Source organism: Nerophis lumbriciformis, linkage group LG06 (assembly GCF_033978685.3).
Source record: "Nerophis lumbriciformis linkage group LG06, RoL_Nlum_v2.1, whole genome shotgun sequence".
In the NCBI taxonomy this organism is placed as follows: domain Eukaryota; kingdom Metazoa; phylum Chordata; class Actinopteri; order Syngnathiformes; family Syngnathidae; genus Nerophis; species Nerophis lumbriciformis.
The window spans coordinates 46,778,351-46,806,017 of NC_084553.2; the positions used below are offsets into that span (position 1 = coordinate 46,778,351).

The window sequence follows — 27,667 nt, forward strand, 5'->3', positions numbered from 1 at the left end:
TATGTGCATTAAAAACTTTGTTAAAAACTGCACGCTTGGCTTCGGTGCCGTATTTGCAGTGGAACTGCTAGGAGGCAACTTCCACAGTTATCAATATTGAAATGTATTTTACTAGTAGATAATATTCTTCTTATACACGACCATTGTGCTGGCTATTGACAGCTGAGGTGGCGCACTGGGTACTGGAGGACACATGAGGACACACAGGTACATAGTTAATCAATTTAACCGAGTTAAATCAAAGTACATTATAAACTACAATCCTATTATTGTATAGGTATCTACCTCTGCAGGTGTTTTAAAATGTTTTCAAATTGCCATATTGTATACAATGAATTATCGTATTTTTCGGAATATAAGCAGCTACTTTTTTCTTCCGCTTTTAACTCAGCCGCTTACAAAACAGTGCGGCTAATTTATGGATTTTTTTTTTTCCCCGCAAAATGCCATAATGTTTTGTATACAACAAATAACGTTCAACACCGACAGAGACACTGAAAATATTTGTTATTGTTTGTGCACCTTAGTTTGTGCTATGATGCCATCTTTTGGACAAGTTTGCTCGCTACTTCCTGTTTCGTGCCTTGAACCGGAAGTATATCGCGTTGTGTCTACTATTCATATATAGCCTTTCTGCTCGAAAAAAATGATTTTTCATCATTCCAATCAACGTTTGTAAGTTTTACAATATAACTAAAACAATTCTAAACCGTCCCGTGTGTGATGTCTGAAGGAGTGTTTCCATGCATACTTGTACGCGCTATCGTAATGTAATCAAGCTAGCGTCATTAGCATTAACGAATATGCTAACACGTTTACAAGTGTCTGTGTTGGTATTAATAACTTACAACGGCATTCTTTTTATAATGTTTTACTTTTGTCAATTCACCAAAAAGGTCACTGTGGAGTTATTGAGTTTGTTCAGCTGATTGAACTGACAAAAAAAGAGGAAAATGTCTACCGGCACAAAGTGCTGCCACACCTTGTAAGAAATCTTTTAAAATTAAGACAACATTTCCTACAATTGGCTGAATTTCTACACTATTATTTCACTTCCGCTCCCAACCTCTTTCGTCTTTTTGGAATGCACAATGGAATGTGCCACATCATTTTGAGTTATTTTAGTAGATCGTTTACTAACACTATTATCACTGAAAGTGTAAAATTCTATAACTTGCATGCAAAGAACTCAGAAAACTTCTCCCATTTGGCAACTGTATCCTGTAGCCTCGCCCCCTCAAGTAATATACTTCCGATGTTGTGACCTCTGTTTACATCCGTCACGTCAAAAACATAACTTCTCACTGACTACTAATAAACACTACAACTGGTTCGGAACTAATAGTGTTCTGAATGTAATCATCCAAATATGATTAGCAGCAAAGTAGACAGTCGTGGACGTTGTGGCTCGGAGAGCCAACGTCGGCAACAACACACTAGCTCGTATGTTATCCCAATCGTCTCCCCATCCTGCAACTCATGAAGGCAAGAAGAACAAAGAGTACCTGCGTCTAAGGCGAAGGTTTATATATTTTTTTATATTAAAGTAAAAAAAAGCAGAAGTGATATTTTGACGCAAAAAATTAATGTTTAAAAACACAGATTTCTGCGTTTACGCGGACATCCCACATGCCTGCATAAGGTTAGTTAGCGTTTTAAATACCTACAATTGTTCTCTTTGTAATTTCACTTGATCAAGCCTTTTCTAATATTCCATGTCACAAAATAATAAACATATTTACGATGATTCGTGTTGATATCGTATCGGATCAATATCGGTATCAGCCAATACTCAAGGCTCAAATAGCGGCATCGAAAACGTTGTACCAAGACATCCCTAAAATGTACAGTACAAGCCAAAAGTTTGAACACACCTTCTATTGTCACTGAAGGCATCACAACTATGAATGAACCCATGTGGAGTTATGTACTTAACAACAAATGTGAAACAACTGAAAAAAATGGTTATATTTTATTTTCTTCAAAATAGCCGCCCTTTGCTCTGATCACTTTTTCGCACACTCTTGGCATTCTCTCGGTGAGCTTCAAGAGGTAGTCACCTGAAATGGCTTACATTTCACAGGTGTGCTTGAAGCTCATCGAGAGAATGCCAAGAGTGTGCAATGCAGTAATCAGAGCAAAGGGTGATTATTTTGAAGAAACTAGAATATAAAACACGTTTTCAGTTATTTCACTTTTTTTTTGTTAAGTACTAACTCCACATGTGTTCATTCATAGTTTTAATGCTTTCAGTGACATACTACAATGTAAATAGTCATGAAAATAAAGAAAACGCATTGAATGAGGAGAAGGTGTGTCCAAACGTTTGGCCTGTACTGTACATATACAAGCTTTGTGAACATTTGAAAAATAATCACGCTTACCGTCCTCAAGCATGTTGACCGTGATTGGCAGGGACGGGCGACTGGCTCCCATGGGTGAGTAGGCCACCACAAAAAAGGTATAGGCAGTGTGGGGGAGAAGATCTTTGACATGGTACTCTGTGGTGTCATTGTTCATCGCAAACTGGTACTCCACGTTATCAGAACCTGAAAAGGACATACATGGTATATTAATATTTGTATAATATACAAATATTTGTATATTACCGTATTTTTCGGACTATAAGTCGCAGTTTTTTTCATAGTTTGGCCGGGCTCCAGTGCGATTTATATATGTTTTTTTTCCTTCTTTGTTATGCATTTTCGGCAGGTGCGACTTATACTCCGGTGCGACTTATACTCCGAAAAATACGGTATACAGTTGTTATGGGCGATGTCTTGACCATAACACACACAGCCAGACAAGTAAACATGGCATCTGTAAAGCTGAAGCTTATGTTGGAATTTAACCACAAAGTGTTGTGTGCTCTACCAGAGAATTAGGCACCAATCAATGCCTTTTACTCTCTGTAGTTGATAAGGAAATGGAGTGTATATAAAGTATATACACACACCTGCAGCACGCTGGCAGTGCACAGAGTACCCAATGATTTGGTCCGCGTTGTACTCCGGTTTCTCCCACGCGAGCAGGGCAGTGGTACTGGAGTACGGGGTGACGGAGAGGTGCTGAGGAGGGCTGGGGAGACCCTCTCTCACAATGACCGTGAGCTTGGCGGTGGCGCATGCGGTCCCCAGGCCATTGTCGGCAATGCACTGGTAGTAGCCCCCGTCCTCCAGGGCCAGCTGGTTGATGAGCAGGACTCCGGGGTTTTGGGTCTTGACTCGTCGGAATGACCGGATGGGCTGGCCGTCCTTCAGCCAGTGGAGCAGCGGAGCGGGCTCGCCGGAGCTGTTGCACATGAACCGGGCGGTGTTTCCCCGGGAGAGGGACACCGTCTCCGGGGGTTGGAGAATGACCGGAGGGGCTGGTGGATTAAAAAAAAAAAAGTGGGAAAATAATCTCATGGAATCAGCTTAACAATCACTCTTTTCAACATGTATTTTATATTTAATACAAAATAGCATTTTTTTCCGTATTTGTTCCACATATCCTTAATGTTTCTACTGCTACTTGTCATGATCTCATATTAATTTATTGTGTTTTGTATTATTTCCTGTTTGCCTCCATTCCTATGGTCTGAGCGCTGGCTTCTTATGCTGGATCACATCTTTATTTTTTGTGTTACCTGCGTTTTCCCTAATCATTTTTTTTCTTTTGCACTTGCCTGACGTCTCTGCATCTCGGGGTCCTGACAAACACCAGCACGTTACATTATTCACCCTTTGAAAACCCTGGGGATGTGACTGCAATCAAACAAAGCTTGATTGAGTTTTGTGGAACCCGATGAATGTGATAAAATGTGGTTCAGAGGAAACTGGATATTAGTTAAAGTAACTATGTAAAAAAGGGGATGATTCAAAAAGTTTATACTTCTTCCCATTACCCTTTTGAGATATGTTTAATTTAATTTAATTTTCTTTTCTTTTTGTGAAAGAATAATATTGCCATTGAGCACACAACTGTTCACTGGAGATATGTATGTATATTGTGTACTACATATATGGAACTGACAATTACATACTCAATAAACAACAACAACCCCACAAAATCTGCCTAGCAACAGGCAGCAACTACTTTGCGAGACCAAGGAGATTATGTTGACCAACATGACGACTATTTTAATATTATTATGAAAAAAATAAATGAGAGTACCGTATCTTTCGGAGTATAAGTCGCACCGGCCGAAAATGCATAATAAAGAAGGAAAAAAACATATATAAGTCCCACTGGAGTATAAGTCGCATTTTTGGGGGAAATTTGTTTGATAAAACCCAACACCAAGAATAGACATTTGAAAGGCAATTTAAAATAAATAAAGAATAGTGAACAACAGACTGAATAAGTGTACGTTATATGACGCATAAACGACCAACTGAGAACGTGCCTGGTATGTTAACGTAACATATTATGGTAAGAGTCATTCAAATAACTATAACATGCTATACGTTTACCAAACAATCTGTCACTCCTAATAACTAAATCCCATGAAATCTTATACGTCTAGTCCAGGGGTCGGCAACCCAAAATGTTGAAAGAGCCATATTGGACCAAAAATACAAAAAAAAATCTGTCTGGAGCCGCAAAAAATTAAAAGCCATATTACATACAGATAGTGTGTCATGAGATATAAATTGAATTAAGAGGACTTAAAGGAAACTAAATGACCTCAAATATAGCTAAATGAGGCATTATGATGCAATATGTACATATAGCTAGCCTAAATAGCATGTTAGCATCGATTAGCTTGCAGTCATGCAGTGACCAAATATGTCTGATTAGCACTCCAACAAGTCAATAACATCAACAAAACTCACCTTTCATGCACAACCTTAAAAGTTTGGTGGACAAAATGAGACAGAAAAAGAAGTGGCATAAAACACGTCCTAGAAAGTTATACATGTAAACAAACTACGGTGAGTTCAAGGACCGCCAAAATTAGTAGGACAAAACGGCGCTCGCCAAATACTCGAATCAGTGAAGCATGTTTATTATAAACAGTGTGCTTTATAACAATTAGGGAGGTTTGTGTCATGTTTGTCCTCCTACAGAAACCATATTAAAACAAAAAATTGATTGTTTTCCCCTCATCTTTTTCCATTTTTCATACATTTCTGAAAAAGCTCCAGAGAGCCACTCGGGCGGCGCTAAAGAGCCGCATGCGGCCCTAGAGCCGCGGGTTGCCGACCCCTGGTCTAGTCTCTTACGTGTATGAGCTAAATAATATTATTTGATATTTTACGGTACTGTGTTAATAATTTCACACATAAGTCGCTCCTGAGTATAAGTCACACCCCCGGCCAAACTATGAAAAGAACTGCGACTTATAGACCGAAAAATACGGTAATGTAGTTTATTTCAATATTTCTTTCCAGTATGTATTTTACATGTAAAACAAAGTAACATTTTTTTCTTTATTTTTCTCAAGCTGTGAAGCCTCCAAAGCCTTCTCCTGTGACTCACTGACTGAAAACCACTGAACGTGATTGGCATAAACTGTACTTTTTTCCCCCCTCCAGCCAAAGGCAGATATATTTGAGCTCTAAAACAACATTTTGTCGACTAAAGTACATTCCTGATTGCATCAACTTTCTGTGTAATGCCTTCTTTCAGCAAAGTTTATAAGAGAAAATTGTAGTCCTCAAGGAGGAAGTAACATTGTTTTCTCAGGGGTTGGTACACCAATCATTTTTCTTGGGGTGGCATGTCCCGGTTGGTACAGCGGCCCGTGCCAGCAACTTGAGGGTTCCAGGTTTGATCCCCGTATCCGCCATCTTAGTCACTGCTGTTGTGTCCACTTTACCCACCCACACTGGATTATATGCAGCTTAAAGACGTAGATAATGGGTTTCACTATGTAAAGCGCTTTGAGTCTCTAGAGAAAAGTGCTATATAATTCACTTCATATATAATAACTATTAATGTATTTGCTCTTTACCCTCCTGGTGGAACTTAATTTGACATTCACTCAAAGGTAATTAGCAGATTAAACTCTGGATTTAATTGCAGGAGTGAGGTGTTCTTGGGGAATTGAAGGTACTTTGGAATTGGACCTGTCTCTTGCATTCTAGTGCCTTCTTATTGTATCTTATACTGTAGCAGCTTATTTGTGTCACTTCCCCAGAGGAATTCTGTAACAAAAATACTCATGTTCCATTTAGTTATTTGCTGACTTGAGGGTATCAAAGCACCAGAGACCGTCTTCATCATAGACAGAGGATGAATAGCATGTCGCTCTTACCAGACACATGCAGCTCAGCAGCAGCAGTGACAAACTCTCTGGTGCGGGGCTTGTTGGCCCTGCAGACGTAGACGCCCGCATGGTGCTGCCTCGTGTCCCGAATCACCAGGTTTGTGGCGAGGACAACCACGTCGGTGGAAATGGGCTTTCCGTCTGATTAAAGCAGGCAAAAAGGAGGTGACCAGCTGAGACATTGTTGCCGACACAAAGACTGGAGAAATTTTAGAAAGCAAAGAGCAGTGAGCAAAAGAAGATGTACCTTTTTATGATCATCAAATGTAAATCAAAGGTTTTATGATGAACACATACAGCAGGCCTAGGCAATTATTTTGACTCGGGGGCCAAATTTAGAGAAAAAAATGTGTCTGGGGGCCGGTATATCTATTTTTAGGAACACTAAAACAAAAACTCCCAATAATGTTTGATTGAATGCTAAAAACATTATGACAGACCGCCTTAAAAAAAAACGGAATCCGGAAATTGAATGCCTCTTTTCTATTTGCAGCCTTCTGAGGTAAATATCAACAGTAACTTTTTCCACAGGCTAATACATTTGAAAATAAAATAACAATGACTAAATCAACCATTCAGGCCTTTTTACTGCTCAGTTTGCGACACACTGATCTAATCTGATGTGCCCAAGCCAGATACCTGCCATCTTTTCTGGGATGCTAGTTCATTAATGTCGGGGCTCAGGTGGGCGAGGTTTGGTGGTAGCGGGGGGGTGTATATTGTAGCGTTCCGGAAGAGTTAGCACTGCAAAGGGTTCTGGGTATTTGTTCTGTTGTTTTTATGTTGTGTTACGGTGCGGATGTTCTCCCGAAATGTCTTTGTCATTTTTGTTTGGTGTGGTTTCACAGTGTGGCGCATATTTGCAACAATGTTAAAGTTGTTTATGCGGCCACCCTCAGTGCGACCTGTATGGCTGTTGATCAAGTATGACTTGCATTCACTTATGTGTGTGTAGAAGCCGCATATATCATGTGACAGGGGCCGGCACGCTGTTTGTATGGAGGAAAAGCAGACGTGACGACAGGTTGTAGAGGACGCTAAAGGCAGTGCCTTTAAGGCACACCCCAAATTCGGGAGAATGGTTGCCCCGGGAGACTTTCGAGAGGGGCACTGAAAATTGGGAGGGTTGGCAAGTATGAGTATTAACGGTGAATGCGCCGCTGTATATTACCGGCGGGCCAGCTCTAATGTTAATTTGATATTGCCTCAAGGGCCAAATGAAATTACACGGCGGGCCAAATTTGGAACGCGGGCCAGAGTTTGACACCCATGCGCTAAACGGTCAGTGATCGGATCAATGCATACTTTAGTACAAAAACGAGTGAGGAGACTTCGACTGGTGTACTTGCTGGAAATTGTCACTCTAAAATACAGCCCGAAATAATTTTAGATTAAACGGTTACAAAGTTTTGTGCAAATACATGACATGCCTTCAAGTGAAACGACCCTTTATGACAATCTGACAAAAAATTGCATTTGTGTAGAAATATTGGGGTCTTTTTTAAGCACATTTTAATTATGTGAGCAAGTAATCATCTGGGATTAATCAATGATTAATCCAAATTGCAAAATGTGATGAATCTGATTTTAAGGAAATCATCAAAAATCTTTTTACAGCTCTAAATAAAACTATAGTGTACTACATGACAAATCACCTTATGAAAGCCTTTGGCACAATGTAACAAAAGAACAATAGAAGACACATTGAGAGACTTTTTTCTTTTTTTTTTTAGCCCGCAGGTCTGCAAATATTTTGTCTCCGATACTTCAGGATGGAAAATGAGCGAGTAATAACACAAAGGAGACGGGGGAGTTGGATGAAGACAATTCAGAGGATTTACAGTACCTTGTCTGCTCCAGGACACCAGTGGCTTTGGCTGGCCTTGCGCCATACACTCCATCACCGCGGGACGGCCGAGCACCACCGTGGCGTTCTGAGGCGGTGCCACGATCACAACTGTGTTCAAGGCTTCTGCAGAGCCTTGATGAAGACAAAAAAAAAAGCGTATTATTTATTCATAATATACGAGATAATACCGTGTTCTTGAAAGGGGAGTCGCTAATGTGAATCAATCCACTTCATTTTTATGGCCTGCTATCACAACTGTGTTGAACCGGCACTAATGCTGTCCCATATTTCACTTATTTATTATGATTATTTATTAATAAATCTCCATTTAATCCCCACTACTTATTAACCAAAGGTAAATTAAGGTTAAACTGGATTTTCTAATTGACTCCTGTATTTTAAAGGCTGGAGGACATTTTCTCCTTCAAAGTAGTACAGCGAGAAACTGCAAAAACCCAGCTGCATTGAACGCCTCCAACTATGATGGTATGAGACATGCTTAAGAGCAACAACAATAGAGACTGAGGGCAGTACCATGAATTGATTAAGGTGGACCCCGACTTAAACAAGTTGAAAAACTTATTCGGGTGTTGCCATTTAGTGGTCAATTGTAGGGAATATGTACTGTACTGTGCAATCTACTAATAAAAGTTTCAATCAATCAAAAAAAAGCAAGAAAATGGAGCACTGCAGCAAAGTAGAGACTGTGGAGCGGGGGTGTGTACCAAATGTGGTACCTTTTATAAAGTCCGACTGAGTTCCGTCGGTCCGCGTGAAATCAAGCGGTACCATATTTCAATACCTCTGTTGCCCGTGACGTAACATAACGTCCGGTGGCAAAAATATGCACCGCCTCAAACATTTGGCAGGGAAACAATCACTTAAGCAGCGCTGCCGCCGGGTAATGTTGCAATTTTCCACGCAAAAAAACCATAATAGAAAACGCTCAGACGTACAGTAAGGTTCCACTTTTCCAAAACGCGCTAGCTCGATGCAAACTTACATTGAAACTCCAAAAATGTGAATATTATTCAAAGCTGTGTTTATACCAGCAATTAGATTTACAAGGTGAAACTAATATATGACATAAGCTCATAACATGCAACTCAAGTCATTTCAAGACTTATTTTGATTAAATTTGATGATTTTGGCTTACAGCTAATGAAAACCTTGAATCGAAAATGTCAGAAAATGTTGTGTTTTCCAAACCTAAAACATGATCATCAAAATTATAACAAATACAAGCTTGACATATTTCACTTTGCATGCAATGAGTTTATATCACATTAGTTTCACATTTGAAGTTGAATTGCTGGCATGAAATTAACTTTTACACATTTTTGGAGATTTATATGCAACTGATTAGCATTAGCGATTTTACATGGCAATTTCAACACCTTCAAGTTTGGTCATGAAAACTACAACTCAGACGCACGGTGTGTAGTAAGTACAATACTTAGAGTGTAAACACTTTGTATGTCTTAACATACAAAGACTACGTCCTGACTGGGCAACACATTAGTTTGCAGTATACTTTATGTCCTTATGGGGTACAATAAAACATATATGGGCCAAAATGTTGATATTTTAATGGTACATTTTTTTTTAAATGACCTGTCCTTCATTGTAAAGTAGATTATTTTAGTGGAGATCGACACAAGCGCAACAAGGGACTCCACTACAGAGACTGACCTGTGGTGACAGTGAGCAGGGATTCATGACTGACGTTCCTCCCGGCAGAGTTGGATGCAACACAGCGGTAGGCGCCTTCATCTTCCTTGGCAACCTCCAGAATGTGGAGCACCCCATTAGGAAGCGAAATTAACCTGCGTCACACGGGGGCGATGACAGAAGGAGACCAAGTAAGAAGCAGCATGATGGATGCTAATCACTGACTGGGAGATGCAAAAAAAAAAAAAAAACAGTTGTCTGTAGTCTGCGGGGTTCTGGCTGGGTCCCTAAAGGGGCCCCCACCCCTCTTTGTTAAGGGAGGGAGACCATTGGCTGTCCCTACATGACAGAATGATAACTACCGTATTTTTCGGACTATAAGTCGCAGTTTTTTTCATAGTTTGGCCGGGCTCCAGTGCAATTTTTATATGTTTTTTTCCTTCTTTATTATGCATTTTCGGCAGGTGCGACTTATACTCCGGTGCGACTTATACTCCGAAAAATACGGTAACTACAGTTTATATTTGCAGCAGTAATTCAACTATCAATTGTAGTCACAAATTTTGTTTAGATCCTCTTTTTTGATATTTCGTTAAAAAAAAAAAGCGGAAGTGAATGTTTAAAAACGCGGATTTCCACATTGTTGTGGACATTTCACATGCCTGTTTTCCCATTCAATTTAATGCTGTAAGAACCACCACCATTTTTACGATAAGATTATTTTATGTTTACGTTAACGTTATGAGCTGCCAGTTTTATACCGTAAAATAAAAAAAATAAAAAAGGTTCACAGTGTATGTCAAAAAACAACTATAATAGTCAAATTCATAAGCAAATTATGTACAAAACCCAAAACCAGTGACTAGGCAAGTTGTGTAAATCGTAAATAAAAACAGAATACAATGATTTGCAAATCCTATATTCAATTGAATAGACTGCAATGACAAGATATTTAATGTTCGAACTGACAAACTTTGCAAATAATCATTAACTTAGAATTTAATGGCAAAAACACGTTGCAAAAAAGTTGGCACAGGGGCATTTTTACCACTGTGTTACATGGCCTTTCTTTTTAACAACACTTGGCACCCACCTGTTCCCAATTAGCCTGTTCACCTGTGGGATGTTCCAAATAAGTGTTTGATGAGCATTCCTCAACTTTCTCAGTCTTTTTTGCCACTTGTGCCAGCTTTTTTGAAACATGTTGCAGGCATCAAATTCCAAATGAGCTAATATTTGCAAAAACTAACAATGTTTTCCAGTTCAAACGTTAAGTATCTTATCTTTGCAGTCTATTTAATTGAATATAGGTTGAAAAGATTTGCAAATCATTGTATTCTGTTTTTATTTCCGATTTACACAACATGCCAACTTCACTGGTTTTGTAGTATCATGAGGCGAATCCTTATACATTTGTATTCATATATTATTCACTGCTACAAGCAGCCCTCTCAGGGCGACCATAGCTGCAATGTGGCCCTCAATGAAAACAAGTTTGACAGGCCTGGTATGAAGGACAGTAAGTTGGCAGCTCGCCAACGCTAATAGCTTGGAACCCTACTGCCTTGAATTCACAATGTTTTTAGGCTAACAATTGACTTCAAGAGGCAAATGCCATATTGTGCAACCAGAAAACGGGTAAGATACAGACACAGAAAAAAAAAGTAAGAAAATTGGATGGAGGATAATACCAAAATAAAGAGCAGGAGCGAGCCACTGGGGCCAATCAGGAGAAAAGCAGCCGCTAGGAAGAAGGCAAAAAGGCGCTGATGTATCAGCTTATCTTTGTGACAAGCCATTAGCAGTGCCTACGGTGGCGGAACCTCATCTCACCCACGAGCCCTCATAAGCATCGAGCTGTTTGCAGGTCATGCAGGGCCACGGCGGCCATTAGCGCTACTAAGCCCGCCGCGACAAAGAAACAAAGTTCACTAGAGCCCTGTGAAATGTCAGAATGGGTAGGCCCGCCGGTAAATGAGAATATTTAAACTAGGAAACATCAAACAGGAGTTTTATCAAAAAAACAAACATTTGATCATAAGTAAATTTAATTTACCGTATTTTCCGGACCATAGGGCGCACCGGATTATAAGGCGCACTGCCGATGAATGGTCTATTTTCGATCTTTTTTCATGTAAAAGATTATAAATAAATAATTATAAATAAATAAATAAATAATTAAATTAAATATAAATAAATAATTATAAAGAAGTCATATTATTTATTTATTTTTTCTAAATGTGAAACACTTCCTTGTGGTCTACATAACATGTAAAGGTGGCTATTTGGTCAAAATGTTGCATAGATGATGTTTTACAGATCATCTTCAAGCTGCTTTCTGAGAGTCGCTTCCGGAGGCGCCGTTTTGTGGGCGGTCTTATTTACGTGGCTCACTTTCGGCAGCGTCTTCTCCCCGTCATCTTTGTTGTAGCGGTGTAGCGTGCAAGGACGGGAGTGGAAGAAGAGGCAAAAGATGGAGCTAACTGTTTTAATGACTTTACTTAAATCAATAACGGAGCAACATCTCCTCATCCGGAAACAACACCGAAAATGTGTCTCGTGAAAAACCGTCCGACCGAAACTCTGACAACTAAAGTTCCTTGGGTGAATAATGTAAACTCCTTCATGCTGTGTGTAATGTTATATATTTTCAATGAAACATATACAATTTTGGTGTTGTTTACTTGAGTTATATTGCCATCATATTGCAGTCTACACGTATCTCTTGTTTGACTGCCATCTACTGGTCACACTTATCATTACACCATGTACCAAAAATAATTGCTTCGAGGTCGGGAAACAAAACCAGAATTATTTCGTACATTAGGCGCACCGGGTTATGAGGCGCACTGTCGAGTTTTGATTTAAAAAAAAGGATTTTAAGTGTGCCTTATAGTCTGTAAAATACGGTAGTTACTTACTCTACACACAAAATCTATGTTGATTTAACAACTTGCACACAACTAGTGTTTTGAGGACAATGTATTATTACACCGGTATGTTTTAGCGCTTTCATGGCGAGTTTACTGACAGATATAAGTAAGAACTTTACACTACTTTTTATTAGAAATGGCAACAGCAAAGGATGAATGTCCCATATCAAGAAGATAGAGCAAAAGCAGAAGCTTATCGACTACGGTGTTGACATGGACTACAAAGGCGAACGCGCAAAATTTTTCAAGATTCATCCAGATCCCAAATACAGATCAGCAAGTACCAGAAGGTGAGAAAAGTTGCTTTTGTATAATATTGCGAAACAAAACGCCAGATAATATGTCTTACCTTATACACACACCATAATTATACTCCTATGTTTATTGCGCCAACAATCCATCAGGCGGTGCGGCTTCATAGCTTACCAGAGTCGTACTAAAACATTTTGATAGATTTTTAAGCGCTGTGTGTAATGTTATATATTTTCAATGAAACATATACAATTTTGGTGTTGTTTACTTGAGTTATATTGCCATCATATTGCAGTCTACACGTATCTCTTGTTTGACTGCCATCTACTGGTCACACTTATCATTACACCATGTACCAAAAATAATTGCTTCGAGGTCGGGAAACAAAACCAGAATTATTTCGTACATTAGGCGCACCGGGTTATGAGGCGCACTGTCGAGTTTTGATTAAAAAAAAAAGGATTTTAAGTGTGCCTTATAGTCTGTAAAATACGGTAGTTACTTAAAGCTGAACACACAACATCTATGTTGATTTAACAACTTGCACACAACTAGTGTTTTGAGGACAATGTATTATTACACTACTATAACGAGGAGAAGTGAGCAGAGTGGTTCAATGACAAAAAGTGAGCCAGCATAACGATTATCACCAAGTTAGCACGTGTAGCTTTGAATGTAGCGTTCTTTTCTTGATAGACAAACTGCCACTGAAAAAGTTACATCCGGAGTTCGAAGATCAGACACGAGGGGGAATAACTCTAGAAAGCTGGCCAAGAGCCAAACTAAGGCAGATGACAGCCAAGACAATGGGGAATAAACTAAAATGCCAGGTGAGAGATCTCACGCTGGCCTCTGAGAGCTGAGGTTCTGGCAAACTATTGTCATTGCAATCCATTGACATTTGGCAGACTATTTTGGATTTTCACGGTAAAACAGGACATTTGCAGCAAAATACAAAAGCGTACTTTTGTTCCTAAATACAGGACAATTATGTTGTTCAAGAGACAGTTGGCAACCTTAGTTCCGGTTGTCTTCACAGAACTAGGAAGTGGCCAGCTAGCTAACAGTTTGTTTTGGTATTATGTCCCCGGTCTTAGTATTACAACTGCTATGGTCTCTTCACCATCTTCTTGGAACCAAGAAGTAGTCTAATAGCTAAGAAACAAAGATTGACACACAATGAGTAAATACAATGATATACCGTGAATTCAGGACTATAAGCCGCTAGTTTTTTCCTACACTTTGGAATAGTCTTGTCCCGATGCCAATATTTTGGTACCGGTACCAGTACCGAAATTATTTTGATACTTTTCGGTACTTTTCCAAATAAAGGGGATCACAAAAAATGGCATTATTGGCTTTATTTTAACAAAAAATCTTAGGGTACATTAAACATATGTTTCTTATTGAAAGTTTGTCCTTAAATAAAATAGTGAACATACAAGACAGGTTGTCTTTCATTAGTAAGTAAACAAACAAAGGCTCTGTCACGCCAAATTTCTTCCCCCTACAACCCCCCCCCCCCTTCGGCTTTGACTGCCCGTTGCTGGAAGGAAACTTGTTTTTTTAATTAATTTTTTTTATTTTTTATAATATTAACAAAACATCTGTATTAATCGGACAAATTAACTTGAGGATATTCCTGACTGCACATTTTACGGAGATTTAAACGATTTTTTTTGCACGTTACCATGAAGACAGAAGTCTTCGCGGCCCTAACACTCGGCCTGAAATTTTCCCTAACAGTCCACCTGGAATTTTTCGAAGCCTGCTGGTGTTTGACATAAGTCCCCTGGGAAAGATAAAGACAAATGTCATTCAGTGACACCACCATTTTCAGGAGATTTGGATTCTATCGATCGCTGTCAATGACGTAAGGGGAAATGACGTAAGTAAGAGGAAATGACCTCGGACGTAAATGGGGGGGGGGGGGGTTGTAGGGGGAAGACATTTGGCGTGACAGCTCCTAATTTAGTCTGCTGACGTTTGCAGTAACATATTGTGTCATTTATCATTCTATTATTTTGTCAAAATTATTCGGGACAAGTGGTAGAAAATGAATTATTTATCTATTTGTTCATTTACTGTTAATATCTGCTTACTTTCTCTTTTAACATGTTCTATCTACACTTCTGTTAAAATGTAATAATCACTTATTCTTTTGTTGTTTGATATTTTACATTAGTTTTGGATGATACCACAAATTTGGGTATCAATCCGATACCAAGTCGTTACAGGATCATACATTGGTCATATTCAAAGTCCTCATGTGTCCAGAGACATATTTCCTGAGTTTATAAAGATAATATGATTTTTTTTTAAATGAAAAAAGATGTTTTGACGTCAAAATATATCGACGTAATAATAGTAGTATCGACTAGATACGCTATTGTACTTGGCATCATTACAGTGGATGTCAGGTGTAGATCCACCAATGGCGTTTGTTTACATTGTGACCCCGGTGAGCTACGGTGTGTAGTGAAACATGTTTAGCTATTCCTCGTCCTGCAGGGATGATACTTGTAAGAAACGTACTGTATTTGTCACCATGGAGGCGAGGATTAGTGATTTAGAAGTAGCTAAAACACTGGAGACGGCGGATGGACGTTAGCTGCTAGCTAGCTAGCCATGTCTTAAAGCGCGTCTTCCTGAGGGCGTTTCAGTGTTATAACTTCACCTTTATTGTTAGTTTTTAAGCCAAAATGCGTCCGTTCTCCCTTTTCTGTCTACACACTGTGTCTGTTTGTAAGTACTCTGTGATTGTGCGCTGCCGAACATGCCCGTCTGCTCGTAAACCAGCAATGACGGGGTGGTTCTTTTTAGAGGCGGTATAGTACCGAATATGATTCATTAGTATTGCGGTACTGTACTAATACCGGTAAACCGTACAACCCTACATCAATGGCACTTTTATCATAGAAGCTTGTGGCACCAAGCCGGAAAGTTGATTAACTATGAAAAGCTTGTCTCTGAACAAATGGAACGCAGCAAAAGACCATTGCATTTTTGAATCTGAGGCGTGAGCATTATTCTGATTTTGGCAGCTGAAGAAAGATACAAGGTTCCATCAGTCGGTAGACATCGTGAGTCACTGTTCTATGTTCTTATTTGAAATGTTTAGCGCTACGGTGGACCAGTACATTTCAGAGGTGGTATAGTACCGAATATGATTCATTAGTATTGCGGTACTATACTAATACCGGTATACCGTACAACCCAAGTTTGGACCCTGCGGCTTATGAGAGTTTGGAGTCTGTTTAGCTGATTGGAGAGCTAGCTTCGGCAGCTTGTGGGTGCATGACAATGACTTCTGTTTTGTTTCATCAGCCGTTTTACTGCCGTGTTACAGGGACTGTTTAGAAACAATTACGGTATCTGTCTGTGTAAATAACTCATTTCACAACGTATATATCTGCGACTAACAGCAAAAAAAAATCCCTAAAATTTAGTGGGTGCGGCCGTTATACCGTTGCGCTCTATAGTCCGGAAAATACGGTATATTTTTTATGTTTTCATTATTTTCATCACAATGGAATCCTTCCCCCTCAACCCCTTAAAATCAACCCGTTGGCTTCTCCTGACACAAGTCCAAGCTTTTTTTCCTGTCACTCACATAAAACAGGGACCTGGGGAGATGAAGCCACGGCATGAATGCGAGCCAGCAAAATTTTTTTATCTCAAACATTTTTTAGCAAAGTAACCAAACAACAGAAGAATAGTTATAATGCTAATTTCGAGATAATAAAGTTCTTAGGGCACCACATGATTTGATTCGATTCGATTTTGGGGGGCAACGATTCGATTTAGAAACGACTCTCGATTCAAAACGATTCTTGATTCAAAATCAATACTTTTTTAAAAACAGTCGGCGCCAGTTCTGTGATTAACTACAGTACATTCCTCCATAAAATAGACAAACAACTGTGATACAATTGTATGTTACTTAAAAGAAAACTGGTTTTGTTTAACAAAATGCTACCCAAACATTTAACTAAGTCAAATACAAATAAGGCGACAAGGAAAGTATCCAACACTTTTCTTTTCTAAAATAAATCTGTATAGCAGATATGGACATCTACATCAACAATATGATTTGCCTAAGTGGCTGGACAGGACAGATTAAGAATCGTTACAAATAAAAATCGTTTGACACCCCAAGTAAAGAAGCAAGGTCATCAAAAATTATACTGTTGATATTGTTCTTTTTGTTGTATGTTTTTATTTTTTTAATAAATGGCTGTGATGATAATGTCAATGAGGGATTTCTAATCGCTGATATGTTGGAATTGTTATTAATATTGATACTGCTGTTGATAATATTAGTTTTTCTTTGACTGCTTTTGGATTGTTTTGTGTCATGTTTGTGTGTCCTCTCAATTGATGTTTATTGCTATTCTGAATGTTGCTGGGTCAGGTTTGGTTTCGGAATTTGAATTGCATTATTATGCTATTGTTGTGTATTGTTTTGTGGGATTGATTAATAAAAAACATGAATAAAGATTCTTATTTTCATTGTTATCTACCAGTTGTTGAAAACATGATTTTAAAACAGGTTGCTTTGTGTGTAGTTGTGTCTGCAAAAAATTACATTTTGTTTTTTCGTCCTTCTTACATGTATAATAAAAAAACCCGTAGAAGATCATTATCGTCAACCATCAATGCTCCTATTCCACTGATGAAAGTCTTATTAGAAGTAATTACTACTCATATTCCCTATTCAAAATAAGAGCAGGGCTGTGTGCCTCAATATCACTTAGCGGCATCTCTTTGATAAGAAAAAAATAAACATACAAAGAGAAATAAATAAATAAAAAAGTGTCTGTGGTCTGTGGAAAGGAATACCAGTAAAAAGCACTAAGCTGAATTAGCTTGATAACCAAGGTCATAACACATACAGTAGTGTAGCTTTGACTTAATTGGACTGTGCTTTCAGGAAATGTATTCATTGACGCACTCGTTGACATTTAATAAAACAAATGTGATGTATTAGTCATAAGTGTATTAGTCATAAGTAATAAATAAAAAAATAAAAACAATGTAGTCAGTCACAAGGATGACATTCAACACTTCATGACAAATGAATTATGCCTTTGGTCCACAATAGATCTTTAAAGGGGAACATTATCACCAGACCTATGTAAGCGTCAATATATACCTTGATGTTGCAGAAAAAAGTCCATATATTTTTTTTAACCGATTTCCGAACTCTAAATGGGTGAATTTTGGCGAATTAAACGCCTTTCTATTATTCGCTCTCAGAGCGATGACGTCACGTTGTGACGTCACATCGGGAAGCAATCCGCCATTTTCTCACTTTCGTCGGTGTGTTGTCGGAGGGTGTAACAACACGAACAGGGACGGATTCAAGTTGCACCAGTGGCCCAAAGATGCGAAAGTGGCAAGAAATTGGACAAAATTTGTTCAAAATACGAGGCTGTGGGGAAAGCCGACGAAATGGTCAGTCGTTTGTTCCGCACACTTTACCGACGAAAGCTATGCTATGACAGAGATGGCAAGAATGTGTGGATATCCTGCGACACTCAAAGCAGATGCTGACATCAACTCCAAAACTGGACAGATCAGCTTTCAGGAAAAGAGAGCGGATGAGGGTATGTCTACAGAATAAATTAATTGATGAAAACTTTATTCATTACTCGCGGTTTTACATAAATTACTATACATAAACTGTGTTTACTAATAATTTAGCTTAAAAACATGTATTTTTTTTCAATCATTCGAGTACATTCGGGTAGTCTTGTGTAATGCAGTATTTTGTGTCTATTTAGGTATGGTTAACCTGAGTGCTGAAATCGTGGAAAAATATATGTTCTTAGCGTGCCTGAAATGGGCTGTCTGCACTCTCAAAGTGCATGTTGTTGCCAAATGTATTTCATATGCTGTAAACCTAGTTCATAGTTGTTAGTTTCCTTTAATGCCAAACAAACACATACCAATCGTTGGTTAGAAGGCGATCGCCAAATTCGTCCCGCTTTCTCCCTGTCGTGTCGTTTTCATCGGTTTCGCTTGCATACGGTTCAAACCGATATGGCTCAATAGCTTCAGTTTCTTCTTCAATTTCGTTTTGCTACCTGCCGCCACACTACAACCATCCGTTTCAATACATGCGTAATCTGTTGAATCGCTTAAGCCGCTGAAATCCGAGTCTGAATCCGAGCTAATGTCGCTATACCTTGCTGTTCTATCCGCCATGTTTGTTTGTATTGGCATCACTGTGTGACGTCACAGGAAAATGGACGGGTGTATATAACGATGGTTAAAATCAGGCACTTTGAAGCTTTTTTTAGGGGTATTGCGTGATGGGTAAAATTTTGAAAAAAACTTTGAAAAATAAAATAAGCCACTGGGAACAGATTTTTAATGGTTTTAACCCTTCTGAAATTGTGAAAATGTTCCCCTTTAAATTCCAAAATCCTATTGTCACTCGTCTGTATTACACAGACAGACAAAGGCTATGGAGTGTAACAATGCAAGGTTCAATATAGCAATTGAAGCGAAGTCACCTTGAGTGCTCGGGGAGGGCGACGTTGTCCTTTTCCCACGTAATTACAGGTGTGGGGATGCCATCGATCCGGCACTGGAAGCGGGCTGTACCCCCAGCGTGTAGCGTGTGAGGCAAGGGCTCTTGATGGAAGGGGGACAGCTCTGAGAAAGACAGAGAAAAGTCAGGCAATGAACTTTGTGTTGAATGTAGGTCGCTTGCCAGGTGACACAATGCAATTATTTGAAATCCTTTCCCAGCAGTGCCAATATACTAAACTACTGTTCATAAGAAGTGGGGATACAGCCATACTCGTGAGAAATATGATGAAAAACCTTCATGTCGTCAACTTTATGGAAGAACATGTGTTTTTGCTTCAGGACTTACAGTACAAAAGGATCTCCGCCAGTAAGTTGGGATCGCCGTTCGTTAGTTAAAGTTAAAGTTAAGTTAAAGTCCCACTGATAGTCACACACACACACTAGGTGTGGTGAAATTACCCTCTGCATTGGACCCATCCCCTTGTTCCACCCCCTGAGAGGTGAGGGGAGCAGTGAGCAGCAGCAATGGCCGTGCTCGGGAATCATTTTGGTGATTTAACCCCCAATTCCAGCCCTTGATGCTGAGTGCCAAACGGGGAGGAAATGAGTCCCATGTTTATAGTCTTTGGTATGACTCGGCCGGGGTTTGAACTCACGACCTACCGATCTCAGGACGGACACTCCAACCATAAGACCACTGAACAGGTTTTGACCCTGGGGCCCAACTTTACCAAAACAAAGGGGCCTGGGGCTCACTCAAATATTAACACTGACTAATATGGGTGTCAAAAAAACATATTTTCAAATTAATCATGATTCTTTTTTGTAATGATTCTTAATCGATTCAAAAAAATGTAAATGTTTTAATTTTTTTTGTTTTTGTTTAAATCTGTCCTGTCCAGCCCCTCAGACAAATCATATAGTTGATGTAGATGTCCATATCTGCTATACAGATTGACTTTAGTAAAGAAATGTGTGGGATACTTCTCTTGTTGCCTTATTTGTATTTGACTTTATTACATGTTTTGGTAGATTTTTATTAAACAAAACCAGTTTTCTTTCAAGTAAAATAGAAATGTGTCACAGTTGTTTATAAATGTTATAGAGGAATGTAAAGGGCTTGAATTTAACCATGGCAACTGCGACAAAAGCCACGACATTTGCCATAATGCCCTACAAAATTGCCCAATATCAGCGGCAAGAACATGCCGTGACCACCCTTGACTTTTTACTTGTTAATGGACGAGGGATGTAACACTAAACGGTATAATGATCATTCGCTATACAATTCCCGAGGGTTAGCAATATTGTCTATTTTTTTTAATTACCAAAAAAACCCGTCATTTATTAATGCATTTTAGGCAACACAAAGTCAGGCGCATGCGCACTAGCGTTGTTTGGCTTGATAATCATGGCGGACTAAAGACACAGATTTTGCTCCGGAGATTTCCCCTCGGAGTAAACGGAGCCAATAGCTTGGTTTAACGTCATTTTCCCTCGCTGCGTTTAAGAGCGCACTGCTGTGTTTAGATGGAGACAGGTGTGGACAATATTGGAGACATACGCACTTGTCCCCACACTAAAAGTATACAGCGAAGGAGAAAACTATTTGATGTTGTTTTTATTTTCTACAGCGTCCATCAGCTGCTGTGACTGAGAGTTAATGAGTTGTAGAAACATGCAGCAGGCGATGTGTCGTAAACGTTGTCACAACTTGTTTATAAAGTCTTTAGTTTGTTTACTGGGATGTTCACTCGTCCTTTATTTAACTGCAAACTGTATCAGTGTTCAAATAACATCAGTACTAGTTTTGTCCATCCATCCATCCATTTTCTACCGCTTATTCCCTTTGGGGTCGCGGGGGGCTCTGGAGCCTATCTCAGCTACAATCGGGCGGAAGGCGGGGTACACCCTGGACAAGTCGCCACCTCATCAAGACCCAACACAGATAGACAGACAACATTCACACTCACATTCACACACTAGGGCCAATTTAGTGTTGCCAATCAACCTATCCCCAGGTGCATGTCTTTGGAGGTGGGAGGAAGCCGGAGGACCCGGAGGGAACCCACGCAGTCACGGGGAGGACAAGCAAACTCCACACAGAAAGATCCCGAGCCCGGGATTGAACCCAAGACTACTCAGGACCTTCGTATTGTGAGGCAGATGCACTAACCCCTCTTCCACCGTGCTACCTTACTAGTTTTGTCATCTCATCGAATTGAATGCAGGCTTTAAATATTTTGTATTCGATGTGAGAGGTGTCACTCCTCTTTATTTTTGTGGCCAAACTGTTGCACTTAACCAAAAGGGGGCGTTGTTGGAGAAGAACAAAGCTTGTTTTTTTTAGACTTCCTCTTCATTAGCCAAACTGCTTTGAGTTGTAATATTGATATAAAAAAGTAAACGCCATGTTTCTTTACATTACTTATGTTTATTTCATTTCACGAAGGTGTTACATTAAAAACCATTCATGTGACACAGCTTTTTGTTAATGTGTTATTGTGTATAGATAAGTCCTATGTCATATAGGACTTATCTATACACAATAACACATTAATATAACATTTCTGCTCAGACTCTTAATGGATCCGTCCTGGTATCGCATCTGCATGTACATATAAATGTACATAACTTACTAAAGAAAATAATGTTTGTCTTGGTGCCCTAAAATTTGAGCCCTCCTTTAAAGCAACACTTGCATTGACCTTAAAAAGTTAAAATTCGAGGCCTGTAGTTAAACATAGAACTGGCTTCCAAAGGTGTTAAAAATATTGATTTTGAATTGAGAATCGTTTTGAATCGAGAATCGGATCCGAATCAAATCGTAACCCCCAAGAATCGATTCAAAAGATTCATAACCCTACTGAATTGGTAATATTACTCTTGATTTTACTTAATAATTATATCCAACCTACTTGCAGTTTACAACCCTGTCAGATGATATGAAACCATGTGTTAATCACAAAGATTATTATTTATTTAACACGTAAACCTTAGGCAGTATTAAATGTCGGCTGCATGTTTCCAAACAGAGCAAAACATCACAGGTTGGAGGACCACAACATGAAAGTGCAGTAAATGAGTGTCTCCATGGTGAACGCCGCATAGTACATGCAAAATCCTCATTTGAATGCGGCTTTCTGCACCAGTTATAAGTTATACACACAGTCTTAGTGGCTCATACGCCCAATACTACTACACACACATTTATAGTTTGCACACGTGTTTAGCATGTGGTATTTGGATCTTAGTAGATCAGGCCCTAAGTGTGTCAGGATTGATGTTTTAATGTGTTATTGTGGAGGGTGAATAATTTATTTTGCCTGCAGGGACTACAGATAGAAATCAGCAAGAACAATATAACCTGGTACACAGCGTCTTCACCTTGTCTAATGTTTTCTGTGCACGGTCCCTGGAAAATAAACTAACAAACAAACACGGCCCACCCGCCATGGTTGAAATCGGCTCCCATAATTCTACAATTTATTCTTTGCAAAATCTAATTTGTCTTTTAAGACGGTTAAACAGTTAAATGTCCTCCTACTTCGCTGAGGACAAACAGAGGGATCTAATCATGCGTGGCGAGATTGTAACTTCTTCTTCTCTTTAGCTGGAATTTGTTGGCAGCGCCCCAATATTCACAACTTCACACTTTCACACGCAAGGGAGGGAGGGGGGCTTCTTGCTTGGTGTGGGCACCAGGGGGCAACAGAGAGCACTGTTAGTCTCTATTACCTATGACCCCTCCAACAGGCATGCCTGCACTGCAAAAAAAAGAACTGACAAAATATACATACAAAGACGAGATTTGGGGGAAAAAAAATACTCAAAACTAGTGAAATCATCTGTCCATGCAGCTAGTTAATTTTACTTAATAATACATCCGTAATTAAGATGTGTATATGTAGAAATAAGCAGGACTTTTAAGTATTTTATACCGAAAACAAGCATATTAAATCTGTAATTCGTAAATTATGCATTTATTATGTGGGGAAAACCTTATCTTATTTGAATAGTTATGTTCTTTAACATTTTCAAACTAGAATGGACAAAATTTAATTATTAATGCTAAAATTAAGATTATGATGTGAACTAGTCTTGTAACGATACCAATATTTTGGTACCGGTACTAAAATGATTTTGATGCTTTTCGATACTTTTCTAAATAAAGGGGACCACAAAAAAATTGCATGATTGGCTTTATTTTAACAAAAAATCTTAGGGTATATTAAACATATGTTTCTTATTGCAGTTAAGTCCTTAAATAAAATAGTGAACATACAAGACAACTTGTCTTTTATTAGTAAGTAAACAAACAAACAAACGCTCCTAATTAGTCTGCTGACGTATGCAGTAACATATTGTGTCATTTATCATTCTATTATTTTGTCAACATTATTAAGGACAAGTGGTAGAAAATGAATTATTAATCTACTTGTTCATTTACTGTTAATATCTGCTTACTTTCTCTTTTAACATGTTCTATTTACACTTCTGTTAAAATGTAATCATCACTTATTCTTATGGTGTTTGATACTTTACATTAGTTTTGGATGATACCCCAAATTTGGGTATCAATCCGATACCAAGTAGTTCCAGGATCATACATTGGTCATGTTCAAAGTCCTCATGTGTCCAGGGACATATTTCCTGAGTTTATAAACATAATATACATTTTTTTTTAAAGGAAAGAAGATGTGATGCCAAAAAATATCTATGTAATCATAGTAGTATCGACTAGATACGTGCCTGTACTTGATATCATTACAGTGGATGTTAGATGTAATGTAACCCATGGCGTTTGTTTACATTTTGTTTACATTTTGGGCGGTGCGGGACCGGTACGTTTCAGAGGCGATATAGTACTGAAAATGATTCATTAGTATCGCGGTACTACACTAATACCGGTATACCGTACAACCCTAATGTGAAGTTAATGACTAAAAATAAGTAAATAACTCTCAAAACTATGGACCTTTCGAGTAATACAATTTGAAATCTTGGAAAGTGGCAAATCATTTGCAGTATGCAACCTTTATTTTCTTTGTAAATAACCCTAAAAAAAACACTTTAAAACCATAATTCCACCTTCTCAGGTGGAATTATTTCCCATTCTTGCTTGATGTACAGCTTAACTTGTTCAACAGTCCGGGGGTCTCTGTTGTGGTATTTTAGGCTTCATAATGCGCCACACATTTTCAATGGGAGACAGGTCTGGACTACAGGCAGGCCAGTCTAGTACCCGCACTCTTTTACTATGAAGCCACGTTGATGTAACACGTGGCTTGGCATTGTCTTGCTGAAATAAGCAGGGGCGTCCATGGTAACGTTGCTTGGATGGCAACATATGTTGCTCCAAAACCTGTATGTACCTTTCAGTATTAATGGTGCCTTTACAGATGTGTAAGTTACCCATGTCTTGGGCACTAATACACCCCCATACCATCACAGATGCTGGATTTTCAACTTTGCGCCTATAACAATCCGGATGGTTCTTTTCCTCTTTGGTCCGGAGGACACGACGTCCACAGTTTCCAAAAACAACTTGAAATGTGGACTCGTCAGACCACAGAACACTTTTCCACGTTGTATCAGTCCATCTTAGATGAGCTCATGCCCAGTGAAGCCGACGGTGTTTCTGGGTGTTGTTGATAAACGGTTTTCACCTTGCATAGGAGAGTTTTAACTTGCACTTACAGATGTAGCGACCAACTGTGGTGATATCCTTTACACACTGATGTCGCTTGTTGATGCAGTACAGCCTGAAGGATCAAAGGTCACGGGGTTAACTGCTTACGTGCAGTGATTTCTCCAGATTCTCTGAACCCTTTGATGATATTACGGACCGTAGATGGTGAAATCCCTAAATTCCTTGCAATAGCTGGTTGAGAAAGGTTTTTCTTAAACTGTTCAACAATTTGCTCACACATTTGTTGACAAAGTGGTGACCCTCGCCCCATCCTTGTTTGTGAATAACTGAGCATTTCATGGAATCTACTTTTATACCCAATCATGGCACCCACCTGTTCCCAATTTGCCTGTTCACCTGTGGGATGTTCCAAATAAGTGTTTGATGAGCATTCCTCAACTTTATCAGTATTTATTGTCACCTTTCCCGAATTCTTTGTCACATGTTGCTGGCATCAAATTCTAAAGTTAATGATTATTTGCAAAAAAAAAAAAAAAGTTGATCAGTTTGAACATCAAATATGTTGTCTTTGTAGCATATTCAACTGAATATGGGTTGAAAATGATTTGCAAATCATTGTATTCCGTTTATATTTACATCTAACACAATTTCCCAACTCGTATGGAAACGGGGTTTGTATAAGGCGCACCGGATTATAAGGGGAAAGGCAACTTTTGACAAAATTGGAGGTTTTTAGGTGCGCCTTATAGTGCGGAAAATACAGTAATTCAGTTGAAAGCTGCACAAAAAGTAATTTGGTCTAATTCATAGAAATCAGACATATTATGACTATAAAATACATATTGTCATGCTCTTATTGCTGTGGCCATAAATAAGAAGTCGCCCAGCCATGCTTTTAATATGTAGTTTAAGTCACATTTGTAATAACTGCTGCCAAATCTGTGTAAAAAAAAAAAAAACTCTTTAGAAAATGGACATTGATTTTTCCCTTTTGGCAAGCTTGACAGGACAGGTTGATGATTAAAAACCCGACATACCGCTGTTACAGCATCATGTAAACACACCGACTGTATAACCATCGCCGCAAAAAAAAAAAAGAGGAAAAAAGTGGGCGTCAGTGCGTTTGAGTTGAAGAACAGCTGATCAGCGAGAAGCCACATCAGCTGACATCAATGCCAAGAGGCCAGTGGGTGTCCACAGAGGACACTGTGATGGGACAATGGCGACTTGCAGGCCTTTCCACCTCCCCTCTGTCAAAGAGTTGTTTCCAACCCTCTCCCAGAATGTCATTGATCAGCAAATAGGTTTTTTTTGATAGCCATAAAGGCCGGCGCTTGATGTAATATGACTTCCCTTGACTTTACCCCAGTCTTTGGCCCCATTGCATATCAGATAACAGTGTCCCTCCTCTTGTGCAAGCCATCTGCAGGATGACCTCTTTTAGTGACAGTCACATTGTCACTACCCGTCATGTTTATTTTAATCCCTACAACATATATACAGTAACCTCATAAAGGTGAACATAACAATGTATCCTGTCCACCACCTGTTATCTTTAATCCCACAATCTCCTTACACGTGCTGTCATTTGACCTTAAAATAATGGTTGAAATTGCCTGGCTCGTAAAAAGGACAATGGCATCGGTGGGTGACCGCAGATCAATCTGATTTTCAGACTTGTCCATGCAATTTAAAAAGTTGGCGAGAACAAAAAAATAAAATACCATTACTTATATCCAGTGGTGGGCCGTCAGGGCCAACAAGGCCTTCTCTGCTGGCCTAACATAACCATAAATCATGATCATAATTAAAGATAAAATAATTGTTTCATTTACTTTTCCTAAATATCTAAAAGTATTCATAGTCTCTTCATGTCATATTAAGCTCGTTCCAGTGCGGTTGTTTTTAGGTTAGAGTTTGTATCCAATCAGAATAATGGTAAATGGGTTATACTTGTATAGTGCTTTTCCAGCTGCCATGCAAGGCCCTAACCACGACCCATCAGGAGCAAGGGTGAAGTGTCTTGCTCAAGGACACAACGGACGTGACGAGGTTGGTAGAAGGTGGGGATCGAACCAGGAACTCTCCAGTTGCTGGCACTGGCCACTCTCCAAACCGCACCGCGCCGTCTATGGCGTCACATTAGTGCCAAAAATCCGAGCGCATAAAAACTGTAATCGCGCGCTGATTCTCCACTTCGTGCGCGACACCCTTTTGCGCGCGCGGTGCCTTTTTGTGCGCGCACGGTGCCTTTTTGCGCGCGCGCGGTGCCTTTCTGCGCGTGCGCGACGCCTTTCTGCGCGCTCTCTGTGTACTCCTGGCATCTCTCCTCGCGCTGTCATGTTTCTTTTTGGCACTTTGGGGGCGGGTATGCTTAGACGGCCCCTCCTTTCTGATTGGCTGTGAGCATTTTTCATATGACCAATCATTCTCCAGCGTAGCAACGTTGTAGCCATCTTACCTCGGACATCTAGCCTCAATCATTACATTGATGTCAATGGTACATGTACTAATTA

At 39.3% G+C, this 27,667-nt stretch overlaps 1 protein-coding gene across 3 annotated transcripts in view; it reads right to left on the minus strand.

The window, feature by feature from the left end:
- igdcc4 (immunoglobulin superfamily, DCC subclass, member 4) overlaps positions 1-27,667 on the minus strand; it is a 240,283-nt gene that overhangs the window by 77,204 nt on the left and 135,412 nt on the right. For all 3 annotated transcript variants that reach the window (XM_061964464.2, XM_061964463.2, XM_061964462.2), the window contains 6 exons: positions 19,480-19,621; positions 9,795-9,928; positions 8,100-8,234; positions 6,242-6,394; positions 2,957-3,367; positions 2,385-2,549 (listed from right to left, as the gene is read on the minus strand). In XM_061964464.2, coding sequence (XP_061820448.2) covers positions 2,385-2,549; positions 2,957-3,367; positions 6,242-6,394; positions 8,100-8,234; positions 9,795-9,928; positions 19,480-19,621 — 1,140 coding nt within the window. The remainder of the gene's footprint in view (positions 1-2,384; positions 2,550-2,956; positions 3,368-6,241; positions 6,395-8,099; positions 8,235-9,794; positions 9,929-19,479; positions 19,622-27,667) is intronic.